This window comes from Austrofundulus limnaeus, unplaced genomic scaffold, assembly GCF_001266775.1.
Source record: "Austrofundulus limnaeus strain Quisiro unplaced genomic scaffold, Austrofundulus_limnaeus-1.0 Scaffold354, whole genome shotgun sequence".
NCBI classification, from domain to species: domain Eukaryota; kingdom Metazoa; phylum Chordata; class Actinopteri; order Cyprinodontiformes; family Rivulidae; genus Austrofundulus; species Austrofundulus limnaeus.
In genome coordinates, this window is record NW_013952756.1 from 396,251 (window position 1) to 416,337 (window position 20,087).

The following is a 20,087-nucleotide window of genomic DNA, read 5'->3' on the forward strand; positions in this document are numbered from 1 at the left end:
GGGGGGGGGGGGGTAAGAAAAGATCCATTTTTTGATTAAACAGACCAGACTTGACTTTCACTCAGACAGCAGGTCACAAAGAATAGAGACGACACCAGGGGTGGGAATTTATTATTCCTAAAGCGCCACATCAAAAACTGAAAACACTGTGGAGACGTGGACCAATAAGCTAAACTAACATGTAAACGTTATTTTATAATTAGTAGAAATACTATATAATTTTCATTGTTAGGACATTTGCAACAGGACAATCCAACTCTGAACCAGACACGCTGAGAATTTAGTTTGTAGATTTAACGTAAATAATGAATATTTCGAAAATAATTTATGGATAAGTATGCCTGATTTGCAGTAGTTTAAAAACAAGCATTGAAGTAGCAACATAAAATAGGTATTTTATGCATTTCTTTTTTCAGTGAAAGAAAATTAAATTTCTGTTGTGCACTAGTTTAATAACTGCTTATACGTTTATCATAATATGCAGCAAATTTGAGTGAAGAACATAAGGGTGATAAATTTTCTTGACTTGACTGCTACACTTGTAAAGTTTAGGGCAGCAGATTAGATTTACTGATCAAATTTTACTTTATTCAAGTTTCTATGGTCAGGCTCAACAGCTAAAGCTGAATTTTTAGGTAAAATAAATCCTTGGGTAGGAATTGTTACCACTGACTTCAGTAAATAAATACTTGGAGGTCTCTGTTAAATATCTGTTAAAAACACAACATTGTGCTTGATTTTTTTATCAAGTGATGGCATGGCAGTAAGTCAAATCTTCTTAGGAATTGGAACACCAGTGGAGAGACTCTAGATACGAAGTGCACACAGGTGGCACCAACTCATCTTCAAAATAAAAGCATTGCAAAAGCCAGTTTTAAAATGAAAGCAGAAAGTTTGGATTTGAGTTCAGAATGATTTGAATTTAAGGATCTTTGGTTGATGCTTGATGTGTCTAAAGGCTGCAAGGTTAGGAAGTTTGTCTTTATAATTCATACTTTTAGTTTCTCATTTGTTTGTTTCATTTTAAAACTCAAATCTCAAAAATTTCACAGCAATTCATGTAAATACTCTGAATATGTTTCATATCACCACCAGGCTCTCATTAGATGATTGTTTGCTGGAGCACTTCTGGTGCAATCTGGAGTAATTCTGGCAGGAATTTCATGATTACAGAATAACTGGTCAGTAGGATGACTCAGTAGATAAAACTGAGCAGCAGAATTTTTATAAAATAGTATTTGAATGATATTTTTGAAAAAAATATTAATGGTAGCAGCAAGCTTGTCATTTCTGTCAGAATTAGACTCTTATTTAAGCAAACTGAGGTCATTCATGAAGCGATTTTAAACAAGTTATACAGCGGGTAAAATAAGTATTGAACATGTCACCATTTTTCTCAGTAAATATATTACTAGAGGTGTTAATGACATGAAATTTTCACCAGATGTCGGTAACAACCCAAGTGATCCATACATACAAAGAAATCAAACCATAAATGTCCAGAAATGAAGTTATTTGTAATAATGTGGAATGGCACAGGGAAAAAGTATTGAACACACTTACTGAAATTTATCTAATACTTTGTACAAAAGCCTTTGTTGTCAATGACAGCTTCAAGACACCTCCTGTATGGAGAAACTAGTGGCATGCATTGCTCAGGTGTGATTTTGGCCCATTCTTCCACACAAACAGTCTTCAAATCTTGAAGGTTTCGTGGACCTCTTCTATGAACTCTGATCTTTAGTTCTTTCCATAGATTTTCTGTTGGATTCAGGTCAGGTGATTGGCTGGGCCATTCCAGCAGCTTTAGTTTCTTTCTCTGAAACCAGCTGAGAGTTTCCTTGGCTTTGTGTTTGGGCTCATTGTCTTGCTGAAATGTCCAGCCACGTTTCATCTTCATCATCCTGGTAGAGGGAAGCAGATTTTCATCAAGAATGTCTCTGTACATTTTTCCACTCATACTTCCTTCAATTATTTGAAGTTTGCCAGTACCATATGCTGAAAAACAGCCCCACACCATGATGTTCCCACCTCCAAACTTCACTGTTGGTATGGTGTTTTTGGGCTGATGTGCAGTGCCATTTGACCTCCAAACATGATGTGTATTCTGGCATCCAAACAGTTCAATGTTGGTCTCATCTGACCAGACTATATTCTCCCAGTATTACACAGGCTTGTTTAAATGTTGTGCAGCAAACTTTAAAGGAGCTTCAACATGCTGTTTCTTCAGCAGTGGAGTCTTGTGTGGTGAGTGTGCATACAGGCCATGGTGGTTCAGTGCATTACTTATTGTTTTCTTTGAAACAATCGTACCTGCTAATTCCAGGTCTTTCTGAAGCTCTCCACAAGTGGTCCTTGGCTCTTGGACAAGTCTTCTGATAATTCTTTTCACTCCACTGTCAGAAATCTTGTGAGGAGCACCTGGTCGTGATCGGTTTATGGTGAAATAATGTTCTTTCCACTTCCGAATTATGACCCCAACAGTGCTCACTGGAACCTTCAGAAGTTTAGACATTCTTCTGTAACCGATGCCATCATTATGCTTTGCAACAATAAGGTTGCGAAGGTCGTGAGAGAGCTCTTTACTTTTACCCATCATCAGATGGTTCTTGTGTGATACCTGGCCATCATTTGGGACTGAACCAGCTGATATTAATCACTGACAAGGGGCAGGCTTGCTTTCTAATTACTGAGAGAGTTCAGCTGGTGTCTTGGCTTTCCATGCCTTTTTACACCTCCCTTTCTTCATGTGTTCAATACTTTTTCCCTGTGCCATTCCACATTATTACAAATAACTTCATTTCTGGACATTTATGGTTTGATTTCTTTGTATGTATGGATCACTTGGGTTGTTACCGACATCTGGTGAAAATTTCATGTCATTAGCACCTCTAGTAATATATTTACTGAGAAAAATGGTGACGTGTTCAATACTTATTTTACCCGCTGTATTTGTTCATATCACTTCCACAGAAGCCCCATTTGAAAGCTCTGAACTATCTCCTAAAAGTCTGAATGAATTTTTGGCCTTCAGAATAAAACACCTGCACAGCTGCTCTGCAGAAATGACCATCTTAAATGGTTCACAACATGTGGTGGTGATCTGAGGCTGCACTGAGGACATGCTGCACTATGCCGCTGAGCTGCATGCTGTGACAAACGTCCCAGCTGCCAACAGGAATGAGCCAAGCAGCCAGACAAGGTGGATAAAATGAAGGACAAGCTGATACAGCCCAGGGTCTGAGTTCCCAGAAAGATACAAGATTTTAGTTTCTATGGAGACCTCAGGAGGAAGTGGAGCAGGTTTCAGCCCAAGCTGACAGGTTGGATTTAATCCCTGGGTATATTGTTGTTATCAGGATTTAATATTTACTATCAGTTTGTGCAAGATGAGGGAATTAAACTAAACAGGATCTATTTTGCTCCATTTTCACAATCTACTTTGTCTTTTTAGGTTTTTGTAGGTGACACAGGAGTTTCAAATCAGAGAATCAACTTCTACATTTTTAATATATAAGATTTGATTATAAAAATGAAAATAAGCCATTTAAGCAGCTTGAAGGTAAAGGAAAATAAAATGGCAAAACCTTTGAAAAGAAAATATATTTTTGTTCTTTGAGTTGGAATCAGTTTGTGCATTACAGTGACATACCTTAAGGCTCATTCTGACATTTTTGGCAACATATTCTGAACTGTGAAATTTTTGCTGTGAATAAATTACTCATATATTAGTTCAGTTCGCTAGCATTACAGTGTGATTAAGTCAAAAAAAGGCTTCCAGTAGATTTTTTTTTCCATTTGTAGGGTAGACATCTTCAGTGTTGGACAAATTTATATAAGGTATAAGATGTCTAAAACATTATAGTGTGACCGAGCCTGTAGCATATGTGGTTATATGATTATCTATGCTTTTATTTCATCTCATCTGGATTATTGTAACAGTCTTTTCACATGTTTGAATAAGAAGGACCTAGACCGTTTGCAGACAGTTCAGAATGCTGCTGCAAGGCTTTTAACCAACACATGGAAAAGACAACACATAACTCCAGTTTTAATTTCTTTACACTGGCTGCCGGTATATTTTAGAATTCACTTTAAAATTCTAGTTCTTACCTTTAGAGCCCTGTGTGGTCAAGCCCCAGTCTATATCTCTGAACTTTTAGAGCCCTACTCCTCTTCTCGCAACCTCAGATCTCCCAGTCAAAGGTTGTTAATGGTTCCACGGACTAATTTCAAGACTAGAGGGGATAAAGCCTTTAGGGCAGTGGTCCCCAGGCTGTGGAATGCACTGCCTCTAACTTTGCACTGCCTTGATTCTCTTGAAATTTTCAAAAAGCAGCTGAAAACACATTTGTTCAGACTGGCTTTTAATTTTTACCTCCGCCATCGGTGAGGTAATGTTTTCGGTCGCGTATATCTGTCGGCCTGTCGTTCTGTCTGTGGACAACATTACTCAAAAACTTGTGGACGGATTGTCATGACATTTTTACCACATGTGGATACTGGCACAAGTAACACACCATTAAATTTTGGTGATGTTCCAGATCACGATGCGGATACAGGAATTTTTTTCTTTTAATCCTCTCAGATCGGCAAAGCTGTGATGCTTTCACGGGGCTTCGGTAAAAAAGTGTGACAGCTTTCAATTTTTGGACTTCAAACTTTATAAAAGTAATGTTAAAACCAGATGTAATGATGAATTATTCTTGCCATAATGTGCACATTTTTATGCATTTGGTGCGCATTTAGAGAACGTTTTGTGACCAGGAAGTGCGTGACTGCACCATGAAACCTATTCTCCCCATTTCTTCAAACACACCACATTGTCAGTAGGCTTGTACACAGATCGATGAAGACTGAGGAAGAGGAGTGACGTGGTGGACTTCAGACTCGGAGGTTGTTTGTTTGTTTGTTTGTTTGTTTGTTTGTTCATTTTTATTATTATTTAAATGAGGCCAGATCAAGTCGAGAGCTATATGTGCATCCCTCTATCCACCTCTCACCAAACTTTGGGGAAAAAAAGAATGCGCAGAGCGTGGTTGTGACTGCTGTGTGTGTTCCTCACAAAGATAGTAAGACACATGTGTGTCTGTGTGATTACACGTGCGATGAAGACTCTGCTTTATTTAATCATGTAGCACCGATGCGAAAGCTTTCAACAATAACATCGGGTGACGAGTCTGACTTTTTCCCTTTTTTTCCACATTGGACTGCACCGGGAAGAAATCCCATGCATACTGCCTGCTTAAATGTTCACTACGTCAGAACTTATTCGGCAAATGTGTTTCCATCTCTGCTTTTGTGCATTAACTCTATTACAGGATGGGGGAAATTGGACTTGTATGTTTTGTTTTATCTATCTTGTTTTATCTCTTGTGTTTTTATGTCTTCTTGTAAAGCACTTTGTGGTTTCTGACCTGTGAAAGGTGCTATATAAATAAAGTTTACTTACTTACTTACTATATCTTGCAAGAGACACTTCAAACTTATTTATAGGATTCAAAAAACAATGAAAACTAAGCGTACCCTGTCCAGATTTAAATGAGACTTTTTTTAAAACTATCTGTTCCTTCCAAACTATGTCAAAGCTCAGTACAAAATTTGTACTGTGCTTTGGCCGTGAACGTATTCATCAAGACACCCATACCTGTAGTGGCTTCATTACTTAAAACCAAAAGGATATGAATAGTAAAGATTCATGCCAGAGTGTTTGACTAAAATCCTCTTGTGCTGAGATGAGACATTTCAGTCAAACACTGAAAATAACATTATGTAAGATCTTAAATTCATTCAAATCTGTTCAGTGCTTCCTGAGATATTTTGCTAATATAGCAGATGAATGAATGCATGTACAAACACACAGATGCAAAATCATTATTGCCCTTTCACCCCGGGCAGCAGGAGATATCAAAAATGCAATTCTTTCAGCTTGCTTTTCTTCTAAAGAGCGAAGAGAAAAAAACAACAGGAATGAGAGGTTACGAGGCGGACAGGTGACTCAGCAGTGTGTGTGTGTGTGTGTGTGTGTGTGTGTGTGTGTGTGTGTGTGTGTGTGTGTGTTTGTGTAAACCTGGCAACAGCTCTCTCAACAGGAGGTGAGTTTTAACACGCCCCCGTCTCGAGACAAAAACACCGAGGACCAAACAAGGACAGCGCTGTTCAGTCCTCGACCCCGTGCTCCCTAACAACACGGGGCTGAGCTGTTTAAGGCTCCGTGCCACTGGAAACAAGCTGGAATTTACATTCTTAAAAAGGAAGACCGCATTTCTCCCTGTTTTCTGTGTCATTGTGGCAAAATAAACGGTGCATTGTTTTGGCTCCAGATAATGGAGGAAAGGCATTCCTTTTAAAAACAAGACTTGAAGGGAGAAGAAAGTGGCTGTGAAGTGCTGCAATAGAGCGCACACTCGCTCTGATCACACTCAGAGTGCAGAGAGGGATGTGACCCAGAGCGCCTCTCTAATCTCACCGCATGACACTGATGTGTTCCAGGCTGAGTATTGATTAACCACATCAATAAGGGAAGGAAGAAAAAAAGCATGTCGTCCTTTTTTCCACTTGAAATGAGTCAAAAACTGGCGTCCGTGTTTCAAGTCTTTGTCTTGTCTGGTGGCTTAACTCATCCTCGGAATGGGGTTTTCAGAGTTGGAGCTGTAACATCACACAGCTGTGGCCGTCTTTTATTGTCACCATGATTATGACACCAGTGACGATTTCCTTTGATAGTGTCTGTTAGCCAAATATTTCATGAAGTAGACAACTAATTTTAATGAAATTCGTAGGAAGCAATCACTGGGTGTTCGTCTACAATTCTTAAACATTTGGAATTCCCTTGATCCAAGATGGCCGTAATTTATTCACAGCTAATTAACCTAAGCAAACAATCTGGCATTTTATCACCTGGCTTGGCTACAGGCTATGTTTACGAGAGTGCCGGTTTGATCGCTCAGTTTATATTGGCCTAGAATGATGTCATCAGGAACGCCGGCCCTTTATTTTAAAAGAGAAATCCTAGAGCTTCACATTATACAATGGGATTTCCTGGTGCTACAGAAGCCGGCAGAGAAAAACTTAAAATTTACAGGAGATTTTCCATGATTTATTTATTGGAAAACTTCAATTTAAAAGTAAATTAAAAAGATTAAATGCTTTTTTGGATACTGGGGTTGCTAGCTGGCGTACAATCCTTTACACAAATCTCAATTATGGCAAAAATCTGTATCTTTCATGTGTTTTGCACTGATGCATTCTAACTAATTTTGCCACCATGAGGCATGTATTCTGAGCACAAACTTCATATTGGAGCTAAATTTAAAGGTTTGGCAATAGCTGTTGAAGCCAACCTTGTCTATCTGTTAGCAAAATATCTTATGAAACACTATATCAGGGGTGTCAAATTAATTTTCAGTGAGGGCCACATAAGTGTTATGGTGGACGTCAAAGGGCCAGTTGTAATTAACTTCAACGGTGCATTTTGAACTTTGACTAAACAAAACGTCATGTTCCTCATCTCGGTGTTACGGCTGAGCATGGCTAACAAACAATAACTGATCTCTACGTGGTATTTCCTACACAGAAACAGTGTTTTAATGTCCTTGTATAAAAACTGAAAAGTACTACATATATGATTGACTAAATGTGAAATAAATATAACAGAAATACTATTAAAAGTACAAGTAAGAGTGTGTTACTGTTAAATTGTGGTGGTAGGTCTTGAATTTTGAACTCTCCCACTTTCTGATAAGGAATTCCTATCCATAATCAACTTGTGTTATATAGTTGTTGCATTCTGGCAGGTGTAGTTTATGGTCAATGCTGGCTTAAAAGTAGCTTAATTTGAGACATTAATACAGAGCTATGCAACTAAATTGCTCAAGGGGGCACAGTTACTCAACGCCAACAGCTCAGGGGCAGGACAAGTATAATTATCATTCAACTTTTTTTTTTAAATTTGTTTATTTTGCATTGAATCATACATTTAAAGTTTACCATTGATATAAAAATTATTTACATATTATGGTAAATTAAGTAAAAAAAATTCCCCTAGCTTCATATTATACGAAGGGATATTCCAGTGCTACAGCAGACTGCAGAGAAAAATAAATATAAGAAATAATTACAGGATTATTTCTATGGACATACTTAAAACTTCAATTTTAAGTAGATTAAATGATTAAATGTTATTTTAGACACTGGGTGTCTTAATGTACTAAAGACAGCAGTTAAGGGGCCCTCTTTGGCAGGCCACATGCGGCCCACGGGCCTTAATTTTTACACATGTACATTCAATGGAACAGTAATCACAGCACATACATTAAACGGGTGTATGTGTCCTGGTTACCTTTTGGAAAATTAGTGCAACAGCAAATCAATCTTAGAAATCACAAAAATGGCTACAACTCAGTCAGTTTGACATGTTTTCAGCTCAAATTTGGTGTGGTAGTAGATGGGGGTCATTTTTGACATCTACTCAGAGTGCTGTAACAGACAGAGTAAGACATTTAAAACTTTGGCAGGCAAAGCACTGGGTGATCCATGTTCCTTCAAAGAAAGTTTTGTTTTATTTGTTCTGCAGCGACCCAACCCAACTCCAGCTGAGCCACAAACCACAGACACTGCTAAGAAGACATCCCCCCAAAATTCTTATTACTGTCTTGGAACAGAAGTGTTTAGTATAGCTAACGGTGCACAAAAATTGGTTTATTTACGTGGGAATTTGCAATTAAAAACAGTTACCTACCTTGACAGGTCCTCTCATTGGTTAGCAGCTTGTACCCCTTCTTGCAGCTGCACTCGAAGCTACCCACTGTGTTTCGGCACACATGATCACACCCCCCATTGTTCAGACGGCACTCATCAATGTCTGTGAACAGAAAATCCTAATGAGGAGTGGATAATTCAAATCAGTCATTGCAGCTGAAAGGGGAGGGGGGGAGAGGGGGCAGCAGTACATCATTCCTTTCTGTCACTTGGGCATAATTGGAGAAAGTTGTGAACGCGACCCCAAATTGCTTTCTTCGTTAGCACGCTGTGGCCTATTTATGCACCGGAGAGTATTTTGAGCGAGACTGATATGCAGATGGAATGTCTGCTACCTGACAAGATGTGAACCCTGTGACTCTGTCAGAGGTTATAACACAAGTTCAACAAGGTGCTTTAATCAAGCTGGTGGAGATTTATGTAAAAAAAGGTGCACAATAGGAGCATTTATTCTTCAAAAGTGGAAATAAAACTCTACGGGTTACCTTACTGGTCCTCAGAGGGACTAAAATCAGTTTGCATGTGGCTTTAAAGAGCTTGGGCTCTCACACAGTGAAGCCTTGCAGCAGTAAATTCAGAATCATCAGTGCCCATCTCCTTCAGATTCCTCTGCTCTCTGCATGTCTGCAGCCAATCCTGCGTCGGTACGTGCCGTGTTCATCCCTGTGTTTTGGTTAATTCTCTGCTTGGCAAGTTTTTCTGCAGCTCTGATTAATTCTGAATCATCACCACAAATCCACAAATGAGGCATCTGCCTCTCGAAGGGATTCCTTATCATCTGGTTGAAATAAATGCAGCAGAAATTAAATTTAAAAAAATCCCCCCACTTGCTTGATCTCGCACCCCCCAGAAAATGCCTCGCCTGAAGTAAGCTCCTGTCTTCTCGTGCCAGTGCCACCTGGGTTTGCTTTCCTCTTGTTTCCTCGCAAACCAAACCAGTACGAGTGGGTGCGCTCTTATCTGTGCTGTTTGTAAAAACAAGTCACAGAGTTGCCGGCAGATTTCCGTGCTGGCTCGACTGGAAACAAAGCGTGTCTTTGTGTAGTGTGGTGTCTTTGTTCTGCTAGTCACCCCCTAAATTTCCATATAAAGTTTGGCAAAGTTTTAGCAGACACAACTAGATAGGTTTGCAAAAGTTTGGGATGTTCTGCTTCAGACTGATTGAAAAACTGGTGCACGGAAAACTACTCAATGTGGGCTAGGAGTAGTGAGATACTGGAGTCATTAAAGCTGGAATACAGAAGATTTGTTATTTTTCTAAAATGAAATTCAATTGTTTGGCGAAGACACGGAGCTCAAACTGGTAACAGGTTCTTAACTATTCAGCCGTTCCTTTAAACCCCATGAGGAGAGGAAATCCTGACTGGCTACACGACAAGCAGGAAATTAATTTCACGACAGGTGCAGGCAGTTTTTTTTTTTTTTACCTTTGCAGGTCTTGCGGTCCGGCTGTAGAGTAAAGCCAACCGGACAGCTGCAGCGGACTCCTGTCACCGAGTCGTGACACGTGCTGTCGCAGCCACCGTTGTTCACCGCACAGGTCTCTGCGGAGGAACAAGGAGTCAGACAAACCCCCACAAAAAAATCATACAAAGCACATGTTGTCCTGACCTACTTCATGAAACACCATGCATACTGATAGTGCTGCAAGAGTTAGGAGCCACACACTCATCCACGCCTTTAACTTCATCAAACAGACGGAGATAATCAGAACAGCAGACCCGTTTGGTGTTTAGTGGCAGAAAAGAGGGAAATAAATGATTCAGTCATAAAAGCAGCAGCTGAAGGGGATAAAAAGTGAAGAAATGAAAGAGTTGTCGGCAATAGAAGATTGTAATGAAGAAATGTTACAGAGAACACAGCCAAACAGAGGAATTTAACTTGTTTTTTGAGCTTGCATGTGTGTAAAACATGGTTGTTTCTCTTTTCGAAAGATGATTTAAACCTTAAAAAAGTTCTTTATACTGAAGGATATTGGTCATTCTTCTATTATAAAGGAGGAGGAGTTTCTGGTTTTGGTTGGTTGATTTACCAGTTTCTGATTTTGACAAAACCCTCAAGGCATTTTGGGGATGAAAATCAAAAACAAAAATCAGTTACAGCTAGCTTGGCTCGTGTTTTCAGTTAGATTGGATTGCGAAAGGTCAAGGCAGGACAGCCGAAGTCTCACCTCTTGACAGTGAGAAATTTCACAGAGACGATCATTTTAAACAGTACGGGAGAAATTTGCTCTCACATCAGAGACCGCTGTGGGCCTTGCTAAATTTTGGCAGCTTTGCAGGAAACTCTCCATAAAAAAAAGAGGAAAATAAAACCTCCTCTGTGACATGAAACAATCACTTTTAACTTTGATTAAGACAAGTAGGTATCTGAACACTTCACAGCTTTGTTTGAGTTCTTTTGAAAAAAAAACTCACAACCACAGCTCGACCTGTCTTTCTTCAACCTGTTAAGTTGTTAAAAATGAAGCAGAGTTTGCCTTATTTATGAAACACAAGGAACCCTTTGGGGAAACACCTAATTATTTTAACTTACTTTTGAAATTGCCTGCAGCAGCTATAATCAAACTTTCTACAGCTTGTTCTGTCAAGCAACCCAAATGAGCTTTAACACGTCACATTACAATAAAAACAGTCAGCTTAAAAAAAAGGAAAGAATTATATATTATTAACAAAGTAAATAGATAAAATCCTCCAACTGAAATAGTGGTTAAAATGTTTTATCTGGTAACAAGCACTAATACAGTGTGTTTTGATAATCCTTATACAACTATATGTTAAAAATAAGTTATTCTGTTTGAAAAAGTTTAATTATTGGTAAAAGAGAAAAAAATGAAACAAAACACATTAAATGTGTAAGAGTAGTGACAAACCACCATATCTTAAGATGACATTTAACAGGAAAAAACATTTTTCAATCATCACTTAAAAGTTTGGTGAAACATTTAGAAAAAAAAAGACAGGACCGACAATTTCTGTTGGAAAATATGAAGAATTCTACACATGTATGTGAAAATAACAAGGTACTAAGACCTAAAAGACCAAGTCTGGTACTTTTTTAAGAGATGTTCTGTCAGCAGTTACTGTATCTATAGTTAGTGTTTAGTCATGGCTTCAGTCAAAGAGAGCAGAGGATGAAGAAAAAGGTAGACAACGTCAGTGTGGGGCTTGTGCACACTGGCAGGGCTTGGTCAGCAGCTCCTCTCATGCTACCCTCCTGTTCAGACAATCAAGGTGATTGATGAAACAAGCTAAGAGCAGCCGTGAAGCCCATGTTGTAGATGACATCATCTCCTAGCACGTAGCTGCATCCTGACATGGTTTGAGAAAGTCATGTCAGGACTGTGAGGGTCTAAGAGAATAACTCATAAGAAAACAGAAAAAAACTATTTGGTGAAGCAGGTGGTGAGAAGAGTATTTGATGGAGGCCTTAGGAGCATGAAGGTTGAACTCTTAAATAATGACAAAAGGATATATAATCCTGTTCCTCCAGGGCCACTATCCTAAATGCTTTAAATGCTTCTCTGCTTCAACACCTGATTTAAATGAGTGAGAGATAAACAGGCTTTTGCAGAACTTGAAGACATGCTGAAGAGCAACAAAACAACTAAAACATGCACCAGTATTGAACACCACTGGGTTATGTGGTCTAAATTTTTCTTTGTCTCTTCCAGAAGAAGGTGCACCTGGACCAGTCCTGGACCAGTTCTTCTGTGTTTGTCTGTGTCTCTTTCCTGTCCTCCAACCAGCCGGTCGAGGCAGATGGTCTCCTGTCCTGGACCAGTCCTGGACCAGTTCTTCTGTGTTTGTCTGTGTCTCTTTCCTGTCCCTCAACCAGCCGATCGAGGCAGATGGCCGCCTGTCCTCAGCCTGGTTCTGCTGGAGGTTTCTTCCTGATTAGCAGGGAGTTTTTCCTCTCCACCGTTTGCTCAGGATGGGAGACTGTGATGAAGTGATTCAACACAATCTGCTGGTTTCCTCTTTAGATTGTTCTTTTTATGTACAGTGCCCTGAGACAACGTTTGTTGTGACTTGGCGCTATATAAATAAACTGAACTTGAACTTAATGAGGCCAGGTTTACTCAGAGTGAGTGTGTTTGAATCTGGCAAAGCTCTGCGATGTTCATTACAGACAAACACTCTGGTCTTATCTGTCCAAAGGGCATTTTCTCTAGAATTCTTGTTTGTGTTTAGTTTTTTTTTTTCTCAGAACGGAAATTAAAATTATCCTGGAAATTCTTCCAAATAAATTATTTTATTGAATTTTTTATTGTATTGTAGCAACCTGCGAATTTATGTCACTGCATAATGAAGTGATGTTGATTAATGTGCAAAGTCCCCATGAATAAATAAATTAAATGACCTTAACATGCTTGGCCTGTACATTTAGAGTTGTGGGGTTTTACAGTTTCTTTGAATTTTGGCTAAACTTGACTAAGACTTGAAATATTGCTGTTACTGTAATATTTTGTGACCACTTTTTAAATTATCTTAAAAGGTTCTTACAACAGTAACAAATAGCAACAATTGATTTTATTGCAGGAAGCCATAATTTCATTATGGCACAGTGTTAACACCCATTTGAATAGTCTAAACCACAAACTGGCAAAAGAAAATGAAAAAAAAAAACTGCTGTCATAAGGGGAATGCACATCCATTACTTCTCTACATGTTGCCGCTCGTGTACCCCTACACCCCCAACAATGCAAACATTTTAAAACATTCACCATGACTCTCACTTCAGTCATTGGGATGGGAGTTCAACACGTGAATCATCTTAAGTTAAAGGTTCCTGATCTTCAAAGGAAAAAAGAAAAGAAAAGAAAAGTTATTCGAGCATGGATTTTAAAATCTGGCCAGAATTTGAAAACCTATGAAGCAAAGCTTGAAGATATCAAAGAAATACATTTAAAATTAAAATTTGATTGTTGAGAACATAGTTTTTAATACCATATTATATTTTCTGAATGATGGTCATAGTTGAGTCAGTGACTAAATTTAAAGGGGCAATATGTTTCTCAGGGGTACAATTAAATTCTATACCATAATAAAGTAACTATGTCACCTTCAGTTGTTATTAAAATGTTGTTTTATGTTTAAATAGAAAATAAACTTGACTTCTCATCATATCTGTTTCTAAACGCCTTGAAATTGGCCTCTTCTCTTTAAGAAACTCCTACTTCTGCCCCGCCCATTTCAGCACAGGGCCGGGTTTGTGTGTTCTGTGATGAGGAAGCTCAGCTTGGAGACACAATCCAGAGGAGGAGATGATCCCAAAGCGTGGTTCAAGTCCCAGCCGGTGGTTTTTGCTCCCCTGCCTGGCTGCCTCAGGACACTACAGGATTTCTCAAACATGCATGAATGAGTCAAAGCAGGACTCTGGGCATGTTTTTGATGAGAGGATAACATTATAACATGATATATAACTCTAAAAAGTTGATTTTTACATGATTTTCCCCTTTAAAAACAAAAGACAAATGAAGGAAACATGCTTTGTGTTTTCCCAGCAGAATGCTGCACTCAGCTGTTCATATCATAACCAGAAGGTTGTTGGAGGAGGTACGAAACCAGGAGGTTGTGGAGAAATATTGGTTTCATTCTCCTGGTGGTTTTGACACTGATTCATCCTGCATCAAAAATTTGTTGGCATAGTCTTTGGGATGCATTTAAAGCCTCAAAGCAATAATTCAGATCTTTTGAAGTGATTGAAGAAACGTTATAAACAGTTTGCACCCTGTTGTAGATAAGTCAACCTCAGTTTGGAGGAGAAAAAGCTGAGCTTTGATCAGACTGATGCGCTACACTCTAGTTCCAAATTAGCCAAGATCAAAGTGAATTATTACAACTCCAGTCTCAAAAGCTTAACATTTAATGTAAACTCTATTTCATAAACCTGTACTTGACTTTTGCATTTATTTACATAACTTTTTGTTCACTTACACTTAAACTTCTGGTGCAGCTTGGGGCACTTCTAGAGGGAATATCTCATTTTTTCTGCTGAAATAACAGCTTAATGAAGAACTGATGTAGAGGGTTATTTACCAGTGCTTGCATCAACCATTTTAAACTTCTTGATAGCGAATGATACATCAGCCTTGAGTTAAACTCAAGAGCACAGTGCTGTGGGTTCCAGTAATTGCAAAGTGTGAGCAGGAGCAGTTGGCACACGAGATGACGAGACGGTGTTGGGACATGCCTCCCGAGTTCTTAGTCAGGCAGCTGTTTCATCAAACTGTAATGATCATGTGTTAAAAGAGAAACGTAACATTTCAGACATTAAGGTTTTTGTAAAGACAGGGGAGAGACACACAGTCTGGCATGTGCATCCGTTTGTGTATTCTGGATGCTCACCAGCCACATCTACAAAAGTCGAGACATGCAATTACAGCAAGAGAGAGCCCACTTCTGCAAATATCCAATATGATACGAGGGAGGAGGAGGGGGTTGGTTTCAAGCTGATCTTCTGTAATATTTGTTTCATGCAGAGACACTCAGACAGAAGCCACATGATTTCTAGCTGCAGCACTTCTTGGATTATATTTGAGCTGTTGACAAGTCTTCATGTCATCAGCTGTTTATGACAACCGCAAACAAAATCCATCAAATGGTGAGTGGACAGAAATCACAAATAAGCTCAAGGGAGAAACGCACTTTGATACATGTGTATATATATATATATATTTATATATATATTGACAAAACATTGGATTTTCCAGCAACGAGAAGCTCCAGTAAATTTACTCTGAAGAAATAAAGTTTGTCAGACAACAACCTATCTGATATTCTGAGATGAGTCCTTCTCCAAAAACATAAAACTCCACAATAAGAGAAAGAAAAAAGGTCTGATGCTTCCGGTAGAGTAACGCCTCGAAATATCAGGAGACAAACCTGTTACAGGGGCATGCAACATATGTCTCTTTATGTTTCTATTTCAGAACAAAAAACAAAGAAACTAGGACAGCAAATCTAGAAATAGGTCAGACTGTTTTAGTGTGCAGCTTGTTGGGGAACTAAGTGTTCATGTGCAAACAGTTGCAACAAATAGTAACTTAAACCCCTCATGTGCTCCTGCTGCTCCTCCGAGACCGAGCCTCCTCCCTCACTTTTTTACATGTTATAATTAAATCGTAAATCTCTTTGATGTATCAAGGTTTGATCCGTCTTCACAGATTTATGAGGTCATTTTCGGAGGTATCTTTGCTGTTTTTATGAAAACACATTTCGCCACGAAAATTGGGCTTAAAGACTTTAGCGATATAAACGAGTTTCAAAAGCCTCCCCTCCACCATCCAGGTGATGTTCAGTGTTTCTACAAATGCAGTGAATCAAATCATTTTTGGGCTGAAAACAAAAAGAAATTCATTAAACTGATTGTTTCCCAGCAATGCATGTGTAAAAAAAGGAGCAGATGCTTGCAGAGTTTTGTGATTTATCTTTTGCATAAAGCGAAGCTGAATCATGGAGACATTATTGGCTCTCTCTTTGCAGCTAATAGCCCGTGATGATGGAGTTTAGGAACATCACAGTGGAGTGTTTGAAATAGTCTAAGCTTAACTTCACTCATTTCAGTCATATCAAAACACAAATAAAGCAGAAGTCTTTGGTCTGACTCTTGAAAGCCATCAGTTATGCTGAGGATGGTTTTCACTTCCAGGAAATTCAGTTTACTTTTGTACTAAAAGTGTCTTCGAACCGTAGATCAATCGGTGCAGCAGTGAACTCTAATAAGCGGGTTTAACTTGAGTTAAAATACTCATGGAGTCATGTAAAAAACTCACAATCTTTAAAGCCCAACAGATTCCACTTGAACAATTTTCAATCATCACTAACCACCAAGGATGAATTATATCAAAATATCATAAATAATCTCAAGAACAAGTGAACAACTTTTAAATGAAACTGTCAGAAAGTAATGACTGGATGTACATCTTGGAAGAATTTTGGAGTCACCCCAATTCAAAATGGCTGCCACCTCAGCAAATACAGCAACAGCTATAACAGTCAAATTTACTGAGCTAAAATTTGGTGTGGTAGTTGCTGAGAGTCATTACAAAAACATACAGACAGCTCTGGAAAAACTTAAAGAGACCACTGCATAGTTTCCCTATATTTGGTGGAAAGCATTCCACCAAATATTGATTTCTGAACTCTTCCTGAGGTAAAACATTAGTATTGCTGTTTCTAAATGAATATGAACTTGTTTTCTGTGCATTATTTGAGGTCTAAAAGCTCTGCATCTTTGTCGCCATTTTGACCATTTCTCATTTTCTGTAAATAAATACTAAATGTTTGCTTGGAATTTCGGAGACATGTTGTCAGTAGTTCATGGAATAAAATAACAATGTTCATTTTACTCAAACATATACCTATGAAGAGTAAAATATTAGAAACCGATCATTTTAAAGTTGTTTCTCAATTTTCTCCAATTATATATCTTGCACATTATTTAACAGGATTGATCAGTTACAGATCCATCCTTTCAAATACAAAACCATCATTTTACACAAGAAGGGAATTGATCCCAATAAGTAAGTAATAAGTAAGAATAAAATACAACTGCATTTTTTGGTATAGTTTAGAAGTTATATTTATTCATATTTTAAAATGCGTTATATAATTATAATCTCTTTTTATTGCTATGATTATTATTTTGTTTTGTCAGCGAGTACTATTGACTGCAAGTATGGAAATGTGCGGCACTGGCACATTTAAATCAAATGATTTTTAATTCTGCATGTTTGCATAAATCATGCATGTTTGCTTGCTTATGAGGTTGTGAACACTGTTTTTATATGTACAGAAATTTAATATGTATGTAAATACCAGATAAATGTATTAATAATACATTACTGATAAATATTTTGTGTAAGACATACATAAAGATGAGAGGTAGAATAGAATAGGTTTATACTTCTTCCCACTCCTTTTTGATAAAATGCAGCAAGGCTGTTTTAACCTCTTCAAATTAAATATGGTAAATAAAATAAAATGATAAATGTTTTCGTATAAGATGAGCTTAGTTTAAAACTGACAAAAAACGTGGCTAGAGCTTTTAATTTTGAAAGTTTTCTTCAGATGAAGCTCTAAATGTTTAACTCATCTTGTTCATAACAGTAACATCCTCTTCAGTGAATGTACCAAATTTGTAAATATAAAAAAAGAATCAGTTGTTTAAAACAACTCAAAGAACCAAACAGGAAGGGAAATAGAGAAAAAAATAAAAGAAACAAGTCCGATCAATTTACTCTTACAGCTGGTCTTGGTGGAACTTAAGCATTTTCAGGTCTCTGTGTTTTTTGTGTAAACAACGTAACACAGTTGTGCGTCGAGTATTTTTTTTTGATGTGAAGTTTCAATGATAAATGTCCTCAATGTTCTAACTCACAAAACATTTGAAATCTAAAAGGTTTTGGTGAGTTGCCAAAATAAACGCTGCAGGATAAAACCTGCAACTGTTTGGCTCCAAATACTGTATCCGACAGTAAAAAGTTAAAAGAAGACTTTATAAAAAGAAATGTCTGAACTTCAATGCAGCTGTGTGAAAAAATGACTGAGTTGTGGGGCTGACGCTGATAAACTGGGCCTCTCTACGGGATCGAACGCGGAACATCTCGGTCCGGTTATATAACGCCCTCCTGCAGGTCGCAGGCTCACTGTTTGCAGCTGTGTTTGGAAAAGGTGTGGTTTGACACAGGCTGTTATTGAAAGGGCATTCACAGAAGGAAGAGGAAGGTGGTGGGGGAGCCAGAGGTCAGAGGTCAGAAGGATGATGCCCCCCGCCCCTGAGGGGAGGGGCTTGATCAGAGTCTGCTCGCCAGGCTTCCTCTATTCCCCGAAAACCCTCAGACCCCCAGAGAGAGGAGCCAGATGAACACATATTTACCATTAGGGAACAGCTGTGGGGCTGCCTGGGACTGGACACTCCTCTCTCCTGCATGCACACACACACACACACACACACACACACACGGGGGCACACATTGTAAAAACACCTCTTATGTTCACCGTGCACTAAAACTGCACAGTGTTCATGTGAGATAACAGAATATTTAACTCATTCACAGCTATTTTCTGTGGGAGTGAGTAGTTATACCTTCTTTTCTTAGAGATTCTGACTTAATAACAGACATTAAACAGGATAATGTGCTCCCTGCTTGTTTCTGAATCAACACAAGAAATCAAGAAATCATTAAGAAATCATTTTCAATCGATTATTTTATTATGAGATGTGGAAAAACTTGATCTAAAAGTTGCCATGATGTAAAAGAAAAGACTCTCTAAGTTTTTGTGTATAAACTTGTCCTTTTAGAATTCATTTTTGAATCTGAGCCACAGCTTTAGTTCAGTTTCACTCTTGGCTACAAATTATCTGACCTCTTCAATGTGTGAATGTTGAGTCAGATATGGGATAAATCTTGTGCCAGCAGGAATTGAATATGAACTGCTCAGATTGAATCTGAATGTGCATAATTTGAAATTGAATGCATTGGTTTGAAAATGAATTTTACTGAATTGAAACTGAATTTAATGGTTTGAAACTGAATTTAAAGTTTTGAATTTGAATTAATTTGCTTTGAAACAGTTTTTTGGTTTATTAAAAATTTCAGTTCGTCTACTTTCACTTTCAGTTCCAAAGTTCAGATTTTTGTGTAACACATCCTGCTCCTTGAGAAAGCCAGCCAGAGTAAACAAACACAGATTTACATTTCACTTTGGTGAAGTTTCCCTTCTGTAATGTAACAGAGTTGATGCAATCCACTGTAAAAGTGACAAAAACAGACAAAGTTATTTTATTGCAGTGATTAATTTTACCTATAGAAAATGTTGCATTTACATCACATCATGGATCACATATTGATCAGATGATGCTGCTGACTGATCCATGGTGGATTGCATCAACTCTGCTACATACAGAAGGGAAACTTCACCAAAGTGAAACGTAAATCTGTGGATCTGTGTTTGACTAATCTGGCTGGTTTTTTCAAGGACCAGGATGTATGACACACAAATTAGAATTTTGGAATTGAAAGTGAATTATGGAAATGAAAGCGAAAGTAGTCAAACAGAATGTTTAATAGACCAAAATACTGTTTCAAAACAAAATAATTCAAATTCAAAACTTTAAATTCAGTTTCAGTTTAGTAAAATTCTTTTTCAAACCAATGCATTCAATTTCAAATTAAGCACATGCAGATTAAATCTGAGTAATTCAAATTCAATTCCTGCTGCCACAAGATGTATTCCATAGTCAGCATTCACACAGTTGTTTTTCTGCATACATACATACATACATACATACATACATACATACATACATACATACATACA

At 38.1% G+C, this 20,087-nt stretch overlaps 1 protein-coding gene across 3 annotated transcripts in view; it reads right to left on the minus strand.

Annotated features, from left to right (window-relative positions):
- The window catches only part of scube3 (signal peptide, CUB domain, EGF-like 3), a 136,707-nt gene that overhangs the window by 20,314 nt on the left and 96,306 nt on the right, over nucleotides 1–20,087 (minus strand). For 2 of the 3 annotated variants that reach the window (XM_014023023.1, XM_014023022.1), the window contains exons 7-9: nucleotides 18,643–18,690; nucleotides 10,188–10,304; nucleotides 8,741–8,863 (exon numbers count right to left, since the gene is read on the minus strand). In XM_014023023.1, the coding sequence (XP_013878477.1) occupies nucleotides 8,741–8,863; nucleotides 10,188–10,304; nucleotides 18,643–18,690 (288 nt within the window). The remainder of the gene's footprint in view (nucleotides 1–8,740; nucleotides 8,864–10,187; nucleotides 10,305–18,642; nucleotides 18,691–20,087) is intronic. The other variant, XM_014023024.1, reaches the window with a different exon arrangement.